This window comes from Plasmodium gaboni, chromosome 14 (assembly GCF_001602025.1).
Source record: "Plasmodium gaboni strain SY75 chromosome 14, whole genome shotgun sequence".
Taxonomy (NCBI): Eukaryota; Apicomplexa; class Aconoidasida; order Haemosporida; family Plasmodiidae; genus Plasmodium; species Plasmodium gaboni.
This window is the reverse complement of record NC_031494.1, coordinates 606,644-620,472: the sequence shown is the minus strand read 5'-3', so window position 1 is coordinate 620,472 and position 13,829 is coordinate 606,644. Positions and strand designations below refer to the sequence as shown.

Sequence of the window (13,829 nt, the reverse complement as noted above, 5' to 3'; positions counted from 1 at the left end):
GTAATTATATATACATATCTTTTTTTTCATCTTTTTTTTTTTTTTTTTTGGGGAAATCCTATAAATGATTAAATAGAAGAAATATAACAATAATAATATATATATAAATTTTTAAGTGTTAAAAATAATTATATCTATATAGAAACAGGATAAAAAAAAAAATAAAATAAATATAAATCAATATATATATATATATATATATATTATATGACCAATTTTTTTTTTTTTTTTTTTTTAATATAAGCAACCCAATAATTTGTTTAATAAATTATATTTATATATATATAATTCCATTGTGCTTATATGTATAAAATATTGTAGATATATATAATATCACGATGGAAGAAAAAAAAAGAGATTATAAAATTGAACCGGAGAAAACAGAAGCTACTATTGATACATCTAATTGGCCTTTATTATTAAAGAATTATGATAAGTTAAATATACGTACATCTCATTTTACTCCTTTACCAATGGGAAATTCTCCATATTCAAGAAATATAGAAGAATATTTAAAATATGGGATTATAAATTTAGATAAACCTAGTAATCCTTCATCTCATGAAGTAGTTTCATGGATAAGGAAAATTTTACGATGTGAAAAAACTGGGCATAGTGGTACATTAGACCCTAAAGTGACAGGTGTTCTATTAGTTTGTTTGAATAGAGCAACAAGATTGGTTAAATCACAACAAGAGTCAGGGAAAGAGTATGTTTGTGTATGTAAATTTCATTCGAAACCTAAGAGTATAGAAGAGGTAAAATTAGTATTAAATAATTTTCAAGGAGCTATATTTCAAAGACCTCCATTAATATGTGCTGTTAAAAGGCAATTAAGAGTTCGAACAATATATGATTCCAAATTATTAGATTATGATGAAAAAAATAATGTTTGTGTATTTTGGGTTAAATGCCAAGCCGGAACATATATAAGAACCTTATGTGAACATATAGGTTTATTATTAGGTGTAGGGGCACATATGCAAGAATTAAGAAGAGTTAAATCTGGAAATATGACAGAATATGATAATATGTGTACATTACATGATATATTAGATGCTCAGTATATATATGATACTACAGGTGATGAATCATATTTAAGAAAAATTATTACACCATTAGAAAAATTACTCATAAATTTCCCGCGTATAGTTATAAAAGATAGTGCTGTTAATGCTATATGTTATGGAGCTAAACTAACTATACCAGGAGTTTTACGATTTGATAATAATATTGATGTAAATACAGAAATTGTTATTATGACAACAAAAGGAGAAGCAGTTGCATTAGCCATAGCACAAATGACATCTACAGTTATAGCAACAGTAGATCATGGTGTTGTCTCTCTTACTAAAAGAGTTATTATGGATAGAGATACATATGATGTAAAATGGGGATTCGGTAATAGATCTATGGAAAAAAAAAAACTCATACTTGCAGGACTCTTAGACAAATATGGTAAACCAAATGAAAAAACTCCATTAAGTTGGATAAAAAGTGAAGGATATGCTCCAAAACTAATTGGAACAAATACAACCAACTTTAATTTAGATATTCAAAATGATAATACAAAAAATGAAAATAACAATAATAAAATTGAAAAAAATAACTTATCCACTTCTTCAATTAATACAAATATTAAAGATGATATGTCTGAAGCAAATAAAAATCAAAATGAAAATGCAGAAAAATCTGATACAAGTGATTTAAAAAAAAAAAAAAAAAGAAAAACATAAAAAATTAAAAAATTAAAAAATTAAAAAAAATATATAATTAAAATATTAAAACTTTGTATAATCTGTACTTTCTTCATTTCATTATACCTTTATTATATTATTTATTAATATTATATATATATATATATATAGATAGATAGATATATAATATATAGCCATATTTTTATATGTATATATATTTTTTTTTTTTGTTTATTAAATTTTTATAATACATTAAATATTCATAGAAAAATTAAAAAAACTTATATTTAGTTATAATTAAAAAGAAATATTTCTTTAAATATATAAAAAGGTTTTTATTTTATTGATATGATATGAAAATTATAGGATATTTTAAAAACTCTAAACAAGAAAAAATAAATAAAAAAAAATGTTTGTATAAGAAGGGTATGAGTTTAAATCATGAATTGCTATCGTTCATATATATATATATAAATCTATAAAATTTTATTTTAAAATACATTTAGAGATATTACAATAGAACAAAAACTTATAATGTCTAACATATTGAAATGAAATATTTAAACAAATACACATTGTAGTGTACATAAAATAATTATGTATTATTAAATAATATTTTATTTTTTTTTATTTATGTATAAACGGAATTAATACTAACATATTAATTAATTCTATTTATTTATTATTTTAAAAATATACAGATAATATTATTGTTGAAAAATTATAATTATATTATAAAAAATATATGTCTATATATTTGCACATATTTTTATCAATATTTTGTAAGCATATATTCATATATACATATATATATATATATATATATATTGATTATATTTGTATTTCGCTCTGTTGTCTTTCCTTTTAAATATTTCATATAATTTAAAATGGAGTTTTGTTTTATCATGTTTCCTCTTTCTTTTTCTTTTTAATTTTTTTATTCTTTTCTTTATTTTTATCTTTTTCCTTATCTTTGTTATTTTTTTTTGTATGTTTTTCTTTATCTTTCTTTTTCTTATTATTATCTGTTTGGACATTTTGTGCATCATCTTTTTGTTTGTTATCTTCTTTTTCTTCAATAGAGAAACTTATGTTACCCTTAGGTAACTTGGACGTAGTAGCATCATTTTTATGTTTATGGTTATTGTTATAATCCTGTATAGTAACTATTTTATTTTTTGATCGATATGAAGCAAGTGAATGAATATTTGTGTTACTATTTAGATTAATAATATCAGATTGTATGGTTGTTTTTTCTTTCATTTGTACTCTTTTATAATTTGCTTTGGCTCTATTTAAAAATTTATTAAAATGTAAATGAAGAAGTCTATTAAATTCTGAATCACTAAGGGATAACAAAATTGCTTCAGTATCTAAGATAACATTAGCTGTTCTTTTAATATTTTTGATGAGAGCTAATTCACCAAAATAATCTGCTTTTTTTAAATTAGATAAAACTATTTTATCCTTATTACAATCTGTATTTTTTTCAACAGTAACTAATCCTTTACATATAATATAATATTTATCATCGTATGTATTTGCTTTTATAATAGTATGATTAGGATGATATATTTCTACTTTCATTGCATATGATATTTGAACAAGTTCTTCTTCAGATAAATATCTTAATATAGGTACATTTCTAAGAACTGGTAAAATATGAGTACAATTCTTTTGTCTTTCTTCTAACATAGGTTTTACATTTTCTTTATATACACTTCGTTCTAATATCCATACAGTTGCTATATCTGAACTTATTTTTACTTCATAATTTGATGGAATTTCATTAATAGCTTGATCACATCCATATATTTCATTATTTTCAACAGAACCTATTGGAGCTTCTATACCAAATAAATTATATGTAATTAAATTGGCTTTACCATCATAAATACATATAATAGGTGCTTCTTCATCATTTTGTTTAATTATAATATCACCATAATTCATAATTTTTCTATCCATTAATGTAGTGAAAAAGGATCTTTGTTCTAGTGTTAGAAATTTAAAATATATGTTACTTTCTAATAATTTAACTATATGTGTACATTCATTCGTAAATATTTTATGATGACCTTTATTTAATATTATAGGTTCTTCATATATTACTTCAAAATTTGTTTCCATCATATCAGTATTCATTTTTGTAAGATTCTCGTTTCCTTGAAAAAAATTAACCACTTGATTTAAAAGAGATTTTTTTAAATTATATGCATTATATGCTTCTTCAATAAATAATTCACCATTCATTATACTAAGAACAATTTCTAAAGGAATATATTCTTCATTCATTATATTAATTTCATCCCAAATACTTTTTATATTTGTATTACTTAGTCCAACTTTCTCACATACTATTTCAAAGTTAATATAATTACATAAAGCATCTTCAACATTCAAAAATACGATATTTTTAAAAGCTAAGGTACTACTACCATAAACTTCGGTTAATCTTAAATTTAATTCATATTTATCTATTTCTTCATCCTTATAAATATTTTTATATAAATCTATTAATGTCAATATATTCTTTTCATTACATAAATGTTTAAACACACTTTCTAAATTTTCTCGAGATCCAAATAAATCTTCTATATTTAATGAAATCATATAATCTAAGAAATCATTATATTTTACATACCCAGTGTTAAATTTATCTATACCTTTATAAAAATGATATATAGAATTATATTCAGAACTAATGAACGCAATTAATGTTTCCAACATTTTGTTTATATCAAGTTCAGTTGAATTAGAGTTACTAATTTTTTTTTTTAAAATACTTGAAGATTTCTTAGGAAAATCAGTAACATATTTATCATTTTCTTCATTCTCTATATTTATGTATTCACTTTTTACTAAATTACTACTTGAATCTTTATTTTCATGTTTATATATATCAGATTCTTTAAATTCTTTTGTCACACTATGATGATTTTTATTTAACAATTCTTCATGAGCATTTTTTGTTTTTTTTTTTTCTTCCTCAATTTTATCCTCCTGCTTCGCATAACTTAAAATATTATCACTATCATTATTATTATTATTATTATTATATGTAGTAGTATCAGACGTATTTGTTGTTGTGCATGCCTTATCCTTCATATCATTATTTTTGGCATCACCCTGATTATCATACGCCTGTTCAGAATTAATAATATTACTATTACTCTTCATATTAATTTCGTCTACCTTCCTTTTCATAATTGATTTTAGCTTTTTCTCTTCTTTCAATTTTATCTTTTCAATAACTTTCAATTCCTTCATCTTAATTTCATTAATTTTTTTTTCTTTTTCCTCCTTAATTTTTTTCATTTCTTTTTCATTATCTATACTGTAATTACTATATTCACTAAAAGTACTTTTTGAATTATTAAAATTGTTTGTATGATATCTTTGGATATCATAAGGACTCTTTTCCTTTTGTTCGTTATTATGTTTAATATTTTTCCTTGTTATATCTTTTTGATCATCTTTCTTTGTTTGATAATGATATGTATTTGTTTCTCTTTCTTTTTCCTTTTCTTTTTGATTTTTTTTTTTTTCTTCTTTTAGTTTCTCATTTATTTCCTTCTCAAAACTAAAAACATCGCTACTATCTTCAGAAATGCTACTGAATGAGCTTGCCGAGTCAGGTATTTTTATAGAAAGGGAGTTCATGTTTGTATTAAAATTATTTCCATACATAGATTTTAACCAGGGTGGTAATGAATAGCTTCTAGTATATTTTATATCAGCTTCTTGTAATAAATCATTAAATAAGCTAGAAAAATTATTAATAAAAGAAATTTTATCAATTGCTAATAAGAAGCAATTTGTATGAGCTTCACATCTAGTTGTTCTTAATTGTTCATTGATGATAGATAATTCTCCAAAGTAATCATATTTATATAAATAGAATGATTTCGTTTTGTTTATTTTATCTTTTAAAATATTTTTTTCTTCATTTAATTTTTTCTCTACACCTTTTTGATTGGACACATATTCATTTGTATCTTCTTTAAAATCTGTCTTTACAGCAACAATCCCTTTCTTAATAATATAAAAGAAATCTGGAGTATCCTGATATTTTATAATTACTTGACCTTTTTTGAAAAATTGTAGTGTAAAATTTTTAGAAGCATTATAAAGAGCATCATTATCTAATTTTTGTATAATATTAACTTTTTTTAAAAATTTCAATACTTTTAATATATAATTTTTATCGTGTTTCTTTTTTTGGAAATCATTTTTTATGTCTTCGCTTAATACATTTATCTGATTTATATCATTAATTATATTAAGAATATCAATAAAAGGAGAAAGGAATTCTAAAAAAAGAGATGCTTCTAAAGTATATAGTTCAGTATCCTTTATTGCTACTGCTATGAAAAAAGCTTTAATATTTTTTAATATTAGCTGATGACCAAAATATTGATTTTCATTATATGTAACAAATTCATCATACATATTTTTATGTTGATTAAATTTTTGTATAGAAATTTGTCCTTGTTTTATAAAATAAAAATATTCACAATGATCTCCTTCTAATATTATATATTTCCCCTTAGGACATTTTTCATATTTCAGATTTTTTAAAAATGTTTCTTTGTCTTTCATTTGTCTTAATATCTTTTTGAAAGATTTGATTTTCTTTAAATTAGTTTCAATTTCTTCAGTGAAATATTTTTGTTCAGCATTAAAAATATTTAATAACAGTTTGTCTAAATCACTATAAAAAGATTGTATATTATTTTTATCAATGTATTCAATATCTAGAGATATATAATCAGTTGATAAATTATTTGAAGTAATAGACAATTTATTATTTAAAGATTTATTTGAAAAGTCGTTAGTATAATAACTTTTTTTATTAAAAGAATTAGATATATATTTTTTATTTTTTTGCATATTATTAAAGCTATTTGTTATGGATATAGGAGACGAATTACTTTTTTTTACATCTTGTTCATTTTTATTTTCTTTATTATTTATAATAGAAATAATTTTCTTTTTTTCATCAGATGACAAATTTTGGCATTCATCTGTTTCATATTCATCAGAAGTAATATTCTTATTATTATGATCATTATTTTTATTTTTATTTATTTTATTTTTCTTTTTCTTTTCATTTTGTATTTTTCTATATTTGTTCATTTGTTTGACATCTTCATTACTATTTGCATAATTTGATATAATACTTTCTATACCCTTTGTATACGTTTTACGTATATACTCAACAAATTCTGTAACTATATCTTTATTTAAGAGAGATAAGAAATATTCTTTTGAAATAGCATAGCAACAAGCTGTATCTGATTCTACTATAGCATCACAAGTTCTTAAAGTATTAAATATTAAAGATACTTCACCAAAAAATTGATATTGATTTATGGTATTGATAGGATTATTTTTTGTTTTAGATGTATGATAAAAAATATTTATTTTACCTTCTTTTAATATAAAAAATTGCATGGGATCATCATGCTTTCTTATAACTATTTTGTGTTTTTCAAAAATACATTTTTTGACATTCATAGATAGACTAATTTTTTTCATATTAGGGAAATTTTTTAATATAGGTATTTTATTAACAATACTCATAAATTCTTCTGAAATATTTCTTTTCTTATCTATTAGATTCATAAATTCATGTGTATATATAGAATTATCAATATTAATTATAGCAATATTGGTATGTGCAATGTAATTATATATATCATTTTTATATATAACATTTACACTGTTAATAAAACATTTGGCATCTTTATTATTTCTTAATATACCATTAATTAGAATAATTATTTCATTTTTAAAATAATCGTTTTTATCATTTGATGTGTTATGTTTATTTTTATTTGTATTATCATAATCTTTTAATAAGTTTAAATCATAATTTTGTTTATAACATTTTTTTTTTAATTGTTTTATAAACATTTTTCTTTCATTTTTATCTAAGTAATAGAAAGGAGAAATGTTATTTAAAATTTGACAAGTAACTTCGATTTCATCAGCAGTTAATAAATTCCCATTGTTCATTTCTTCTATATTCATAAAAAGATTAGAACATATGGTACCTTTAAATCTATTATGATGATTAAGTCTATGTGATATTTCTTTATCTTCTTCAATATCATTTATTTGTTTTTTAATATTTTGAATATTTACTTCACTATCATGATTAGAACAATTTATTTTCCCATTCAAAAAGGCAGAAAACATCTTATAATCTAATAAATGATCTTCTAAAAAAGGTTGGAAATTTTCCCATAAGGTTAGACAGTAATCAATTTGTATACCTATATTATACATTAAGCACATAAATGTTTTCTTATTAATTTTATTGACTTTGATATCATCATTAGGGATATCATTTTCTAATGTATTTTTAATTTTTTTTTCATATAAAGTGATTTTATCAATATGTTTATATTTGTTTTTTTTAAATATTTCATAAGTATTTTCTTCTATATCTTTTTCATTAATATCACTGTCTGAATTTATAGAATCGTCTGAACTATTACATACTTGATCATTAATAAATAGTCCTTTTTTAACGGACCCATATATTTCTATTATTCTTCTTTTAATTTTGGAAAGAGGACATTCAGAACCTTCAAAATAAAAATATAGGTCTTTTACTTCGATAGCAAAATCGAAATCTTCTAATGTGAAATATTCTTTACATAACGACAAATCATATTCAACAAAACAGTGTGTATTATTTTGCATAACGGATTTGTTATTATTTTTATTATTTTTATTATTATTATTATTATTACTATAATTTTTCGTATATAATTTAGTAATATCATTGTCTTTATGCCCACTTACATATTCATCATCATTATGTGACTTATTCTTTATGTATCCATTTTCGTAATTTTTTCCTTTATGAAAATAATTTACAGTTTGTAAAATTTTATTTTTATTTGTATAATATACATAGAAGATTATAGAATAATATAAATTTATTATATCGTCTTGTACAAAATTATAGCTAGTCATTTTTTCATTTGAAGAAAAGAAATATATAAATTCATTGAGACTTATATATAACTTATTTTTTTTTATGACAGCATTAAAAAATTCATGTAAATTGTGAAAATTTTCTGTAATATATATATACATTAAATTTTTTAAATGCATAGATATAAAATTATATTTATGATACTCTTCTTTCATTTCTTCTTCTACATTTAAATATCGTAGTATATTTCTTAAAAATATATATCCTTTTCCTTTAAATTTCTTATCCATACAATTAAAATGATAAGAACATGAATCTCTTGATATACCTATAATATCACAAAAATTTACAAAGGATACCTCAAAAATTTTATCAAAATTATTTATATCCTCATCATAAAATAAATTAATTAAATTAACAACACCACCACACTCTACGAAACGATTTTTAAATTCTTCATAACTTTCATTTGTTATAAAATTAATTTTATGATATATTGTTTTTAGACAAGTATTAGTACTATTATTACATATATATTCAATAACTGTTTTATATTCTTTTTCATTTAATTTTTTTATATTTGATGAATTGTCATGCTTTTTTTTTTTATTCATAAATTCCCCTTCTTTAAAAAAATTATTATTATTATTACAATTCATGTAAGTATTTAAAGCATATTGTAATATATCATCCGAGTTTATTTGTACGCTAAAAATTTTATTATTATACATTTTTATTAAATCAATTTTACTATATAAAATTAAATTCAGGTAAAAGTTATATATATTAATATCATAATGATAAATAATTTCTTTAAATGTTTGAATATTCACTTTAGAATATTTCTTATTATTGAAGAAATCTTGTTCAGAATATTCGCTTCCTGATTTCATAAAAAAATTTGTATTATGAAAATTTATTTTATCTTCTACATATTTTTCTTCCTCATTATTATTTATAATAACTGATTTGTCAGTGAATATTTTTTCGTTTTCTCTTAATAGTTTTTCATTTTTACTATTATAATTATGTATATTACTTTTAAATGAATTAATACAACTATGATCATTATGATAATTATTATCATTATTATCATTATGATTTGATTTATCGTCTTCAATGGAATAACTATTTATATTATCGTTATTTATGAGATTCTTATTCACTTTATTATCTTCTGTTTTGGGGTTATCGTTTAATACCTTCGATTTATTTTTGATTATTTGCTTTCTACTATTATCCCCTTCAAAAGAAACTACATTTTTTTCATCTAGCATATGTGTAATAATTCCATCATTTTTATCATCTATATATTCTTCATGTTTCTTAACATTTTCTATAATATTAAAAGAATCATCTTTGACTTGTTCATTTTCAAAACCATTTTTTTTGTTGACATTAGAGATTTGTTTTATATGATTTTCTTCTTTTAATAATGTAGCATCAACCTTTTCTCTGTTATCTTCTATTTTATTATTATTATTATTATTATATTTATTATTATTACTATTCTTATTTGCAAATATGTTTTCTTCTTGCATATTGCCATCCTTTTTACCCTCCGATACATTTATATCTTTTTTATCATCTTGAAATGCATATTTTTCATCTTTGTTTTTCTTTTTTAAAAGATCTTTAATATTTTTTTTTAGTATTTCTAAAGACGAATCATGTCTTCTTGGATATTCCTCAACTCCATAAAATCTTTCAAAATTTTCGTGTTTTTTATTATGATTCCATTCTTCTTTATTTTTATTATTTTCATCATTTTCAACATTTTTATCATTTTCAACATTTTTATCATTTTCAACATTTTCATCATTTTCAACATTTTTATCATTTTCAACATTTTTATCATTTTCATCATTTTTATCATTTTCAACATTATCAATTTCATTTTTAGTTTTACCTACACTTTCGTCATCATTTTTTTTATAAATTTCTGTATTCTCCTTGTATGTATTTTTCTTTATATCAAACGAATTGTATATCTTTTCTTTTACATATTTTTCCTTTTCATTTATCTTTTTTTTTTCCTTTTGTTTATGTTTTTTTTTATTCATTATATTTTCTTGTATTTTATATACATCCTTTCCATTTTCTTTAAAACTTTTACTTTTTTTATTATCTTGATATATATTTTTTTTTTCATTAAAATTATCATTTATATTATATTCCTTTTTGCATGTCTGCTCTGGTGTATACTTTTTTATTATTTCCTCTTCGATATTATAAATAAAATTTTCATGAGAATCTCCTAAGGTTATATCATGATAGTCCTCAACATTCATATTTAGATTATCATTCTTTGTGTGTTCATCGTTTGTTTCCTTTTGGTTTATATTTTTATGTTCATCCAAATTTTCTGTATGTTCATTTTTTTTATTTACACAAGGAATTGTTTGACTACAATGTTTTATTTTATCCTTAGACATATTATTAAAATGTTGATTTGTTTTATTATTTTTTTTATATAATAGAAAATATCTGTTAACAAATTCATTAAACTCTTCCTTGTTCATTTCCTTTTTAAGAATATTTTTATTCTGAATATAAAAATCATACATATATTTATATTTTATATATGTATACATAATATTTTTATTAATATAAGAATTGTAATTATTAATATGTTTTGTCTTATAATTATTCCTCTTATGTATATATGTCGAATTGTCTGTATTTTCTAAAATTTTATTTTTTATAACTCCAGATAAGCTTGAATTATTTTTTGACTTAACCTCCTCTTTCGCTTTTACACAATTACAACCAGAATTGATATTATGATGTGATGTATTAATATTTACATGTATATCTCCTTTTAATTTTTTATCAAGTTCAATCTTTCTTTTATTTATTAATTCTTTTATTTCGAAATAATACATGTCATTTTTATTAGGCATATTTAAATCTACCAAATTGATGTCTTTTTCTAGTGGTTCCAAATTCTTATCCTTAACATCCTAAAAAAAAAAAATAATATATATATATATATATAAAATATTTTTTCATGAAATATACAACCAATTATTTTTTTTATAATATGATAATGTACATATATCATTTACATTCCCTCCTTTATAGTAACATGATCTTTTTTTTTTTTTTTTTTTTATTTGTGATGTAAAATATTGTATTTGGAGATATTTAAAAAATAAGAATATATGAATATATGAATATATAAATATATATCACAATTATTTTTTTTTTTTTAATTAAATTTTTAATCATTTTATGAAATATTATTCATATTTTGTTGAGGGTCGTATAAAATTTACAATGAATAATAAAAAAGGTTATACTAATAAAAGATATATACATATATGTATATATAATATATATAATGGAAGAATATGTCTTATTTCTGTTTTAATGTGATATATAATTATAAATATAAACAAATATTATACATAAATAAATAAATATATATATATATGAAATTATTATTTTTATAGAATAAAATTTATCACATTATAAAATTCTCGGTGTATTCTTTTTTTTTTTTTTTTTTTTTTTTCATCATACTTGTAAATTTTTATTTTCTACATTTAATTCATTAAGTTTGGTCCATGTTTGTATTATAATTTTTTCATTATGATCAATTTTTGAATTATTCTTTGTATTATTATCACATATATTTTTTGAATAGGAAATATTTTGATTTTTATATTGATTATATGTATTAACTATTTCATTTTTAGAATTAATCGTTTCATATATTGAAGTCATAATTTCAGTATTTTCGTTTTTATTTTCATGATATTGTTTATAAAATTGAATTAGATTATGTTTTAGTTTATCCCTCATATCATTTATATATGTTTTATAAAATAAAATTTTTTGTTTATAATGAAATAATTCTTTTCTCAAATTAAAGTTTTTGTTTTCTAAATAACATAAATTACGATAAAGTGAAATATTTTTATTATTTTGATATAATTTATTTTTGTCTTTTACTAAAAAATTGTTATTTATATTTTTATGAGTAGGATATAATTTTTCAACTAAAAATGGATCTCTTAAAATAAAAGTTTCTATTTGTAATATTTTTTCTTTTAATAATTTATTTTGCATAATTAATTCATCTTTTTCTATTTTTATACTTTTCATTGATTTTTGAAATATACCTGGTTCATCATATTTAATATTTTGATTTAAGATATTTAGTATATCATGTAATAACATGGAGCATGCACAAATACTTTTTAATTTTTCATCAAAATTTAATGATTGTATACTTGATATATTGTTATGTTTTATATTTATATTTTGATATTCATTATTATTTTCATAAGTATCTATATGTTCATTTGTTATTTTATTATTAATACCTTCGATATTTTCACTTAATTTTAAACTAACTCTTATATTTTCATCTATATTATTATTATAATTATTATAATAATTATTAGTAGTAGTATTATTAATTTTTATAAGATGGTTATACCCTTTTATATTGTCCACAAAATTATTCAATTCTGGTTGTATTTTTCTTACATCTTTAATATATTTATTATTGTGCATTTCACTTTGAGATTTCAAATATTGACTTATGTTGTCTTTACTTAGTAATTGATCATTTAATTCGGCATTTGATCTTTCTAAAGAAATGTTTTTTCTTAACATATTTTGGAATTTATATTTAATAAATTCATTTTCATTATTTAATTGATTTATTTCATTAATATATGTACCATATTTTTGATTTTTATTTGAATTCCTATTTATTGAATTTCTTTCATTGCTTTCTTTAATTAACTTTTCATTTTTTTTTCTCAAATAATCATTTTCTCGTTGTATAAAATTGTTCGTATGTTTTAATTGTTCTATATATTCTTTTAATGAATTGTATATAAAGAATATATCTTTTGAGCTTTCTTCTTCATCTTCATTTGTATTTTTGGATATTCTTCTATCTATACATTTCTTTAAATTGTCATGAATATTTTCTATAGCTTTTGATTCAAGGTCCTCCATATTTATTTAAAAAAGACATTGTCTAAAGAAATTTTTTTTTCTTATTATTAATGTATAAATATATCAACATATATCAATATATATATATATATATATATTATGATGTGTTTATTACTTCTTATCTTTTCTCTTTTTTATTTTTGCTCAGAATTAATCTTTATATAAATATATAATTAATTTTATAAAAAATGTGTAATACATAA

The 13,829-nt window shown here is 20.2% G+C and overlaps 2 protein-coding genes across 2 annotated transcripts; one reads left to right on the top strand and one right to left on the bottom strand.

Moving 5' to 3' along the window:
• Positions 1 to 338: 338 nt before the first annotated feature.
• On the top strand, positions 339 to 1,736 carry PGSY75_1417500 (putative H/ACA ribonucleoprotein complex subunit 4; the record flags this gene model as incomplete). Its single annotated transcript, XM_018787880.1, has 1 exon — positions 339 to 1,736. The coding sequence occupies one exon, from the start codon at positions 339 to 341 to the stop codon at positions 1,734 to 1,736; it is 1,398 nt and encodes a 465-aa protein (XP_018639252.1).
• Positions 1,737 to 2,600: 864 nt separating this feature from the next.
• On the bottom strand, positions 2,601 to 13,626 carry PGSY75_1417400 (putative cyclic nucleotide-binding protein; the record flags this gene model as incomplete). The annotated part of the gene is made up of 2 exons (XM_018787879.1): positions 2,601 to 11,612; positions 12,175 to 13,626. The coding sequence occupies 2 exons, from the start codon at positions 13,624 to 13,626 to the stop codon at positions 2,601 to 2,603; spliced, it is 10,464 nt and encodes a 3,487-aa protein (XP_018639251.1).
• Positions 13,627 to 13,829: the final 203 nt, after the last annotated feature.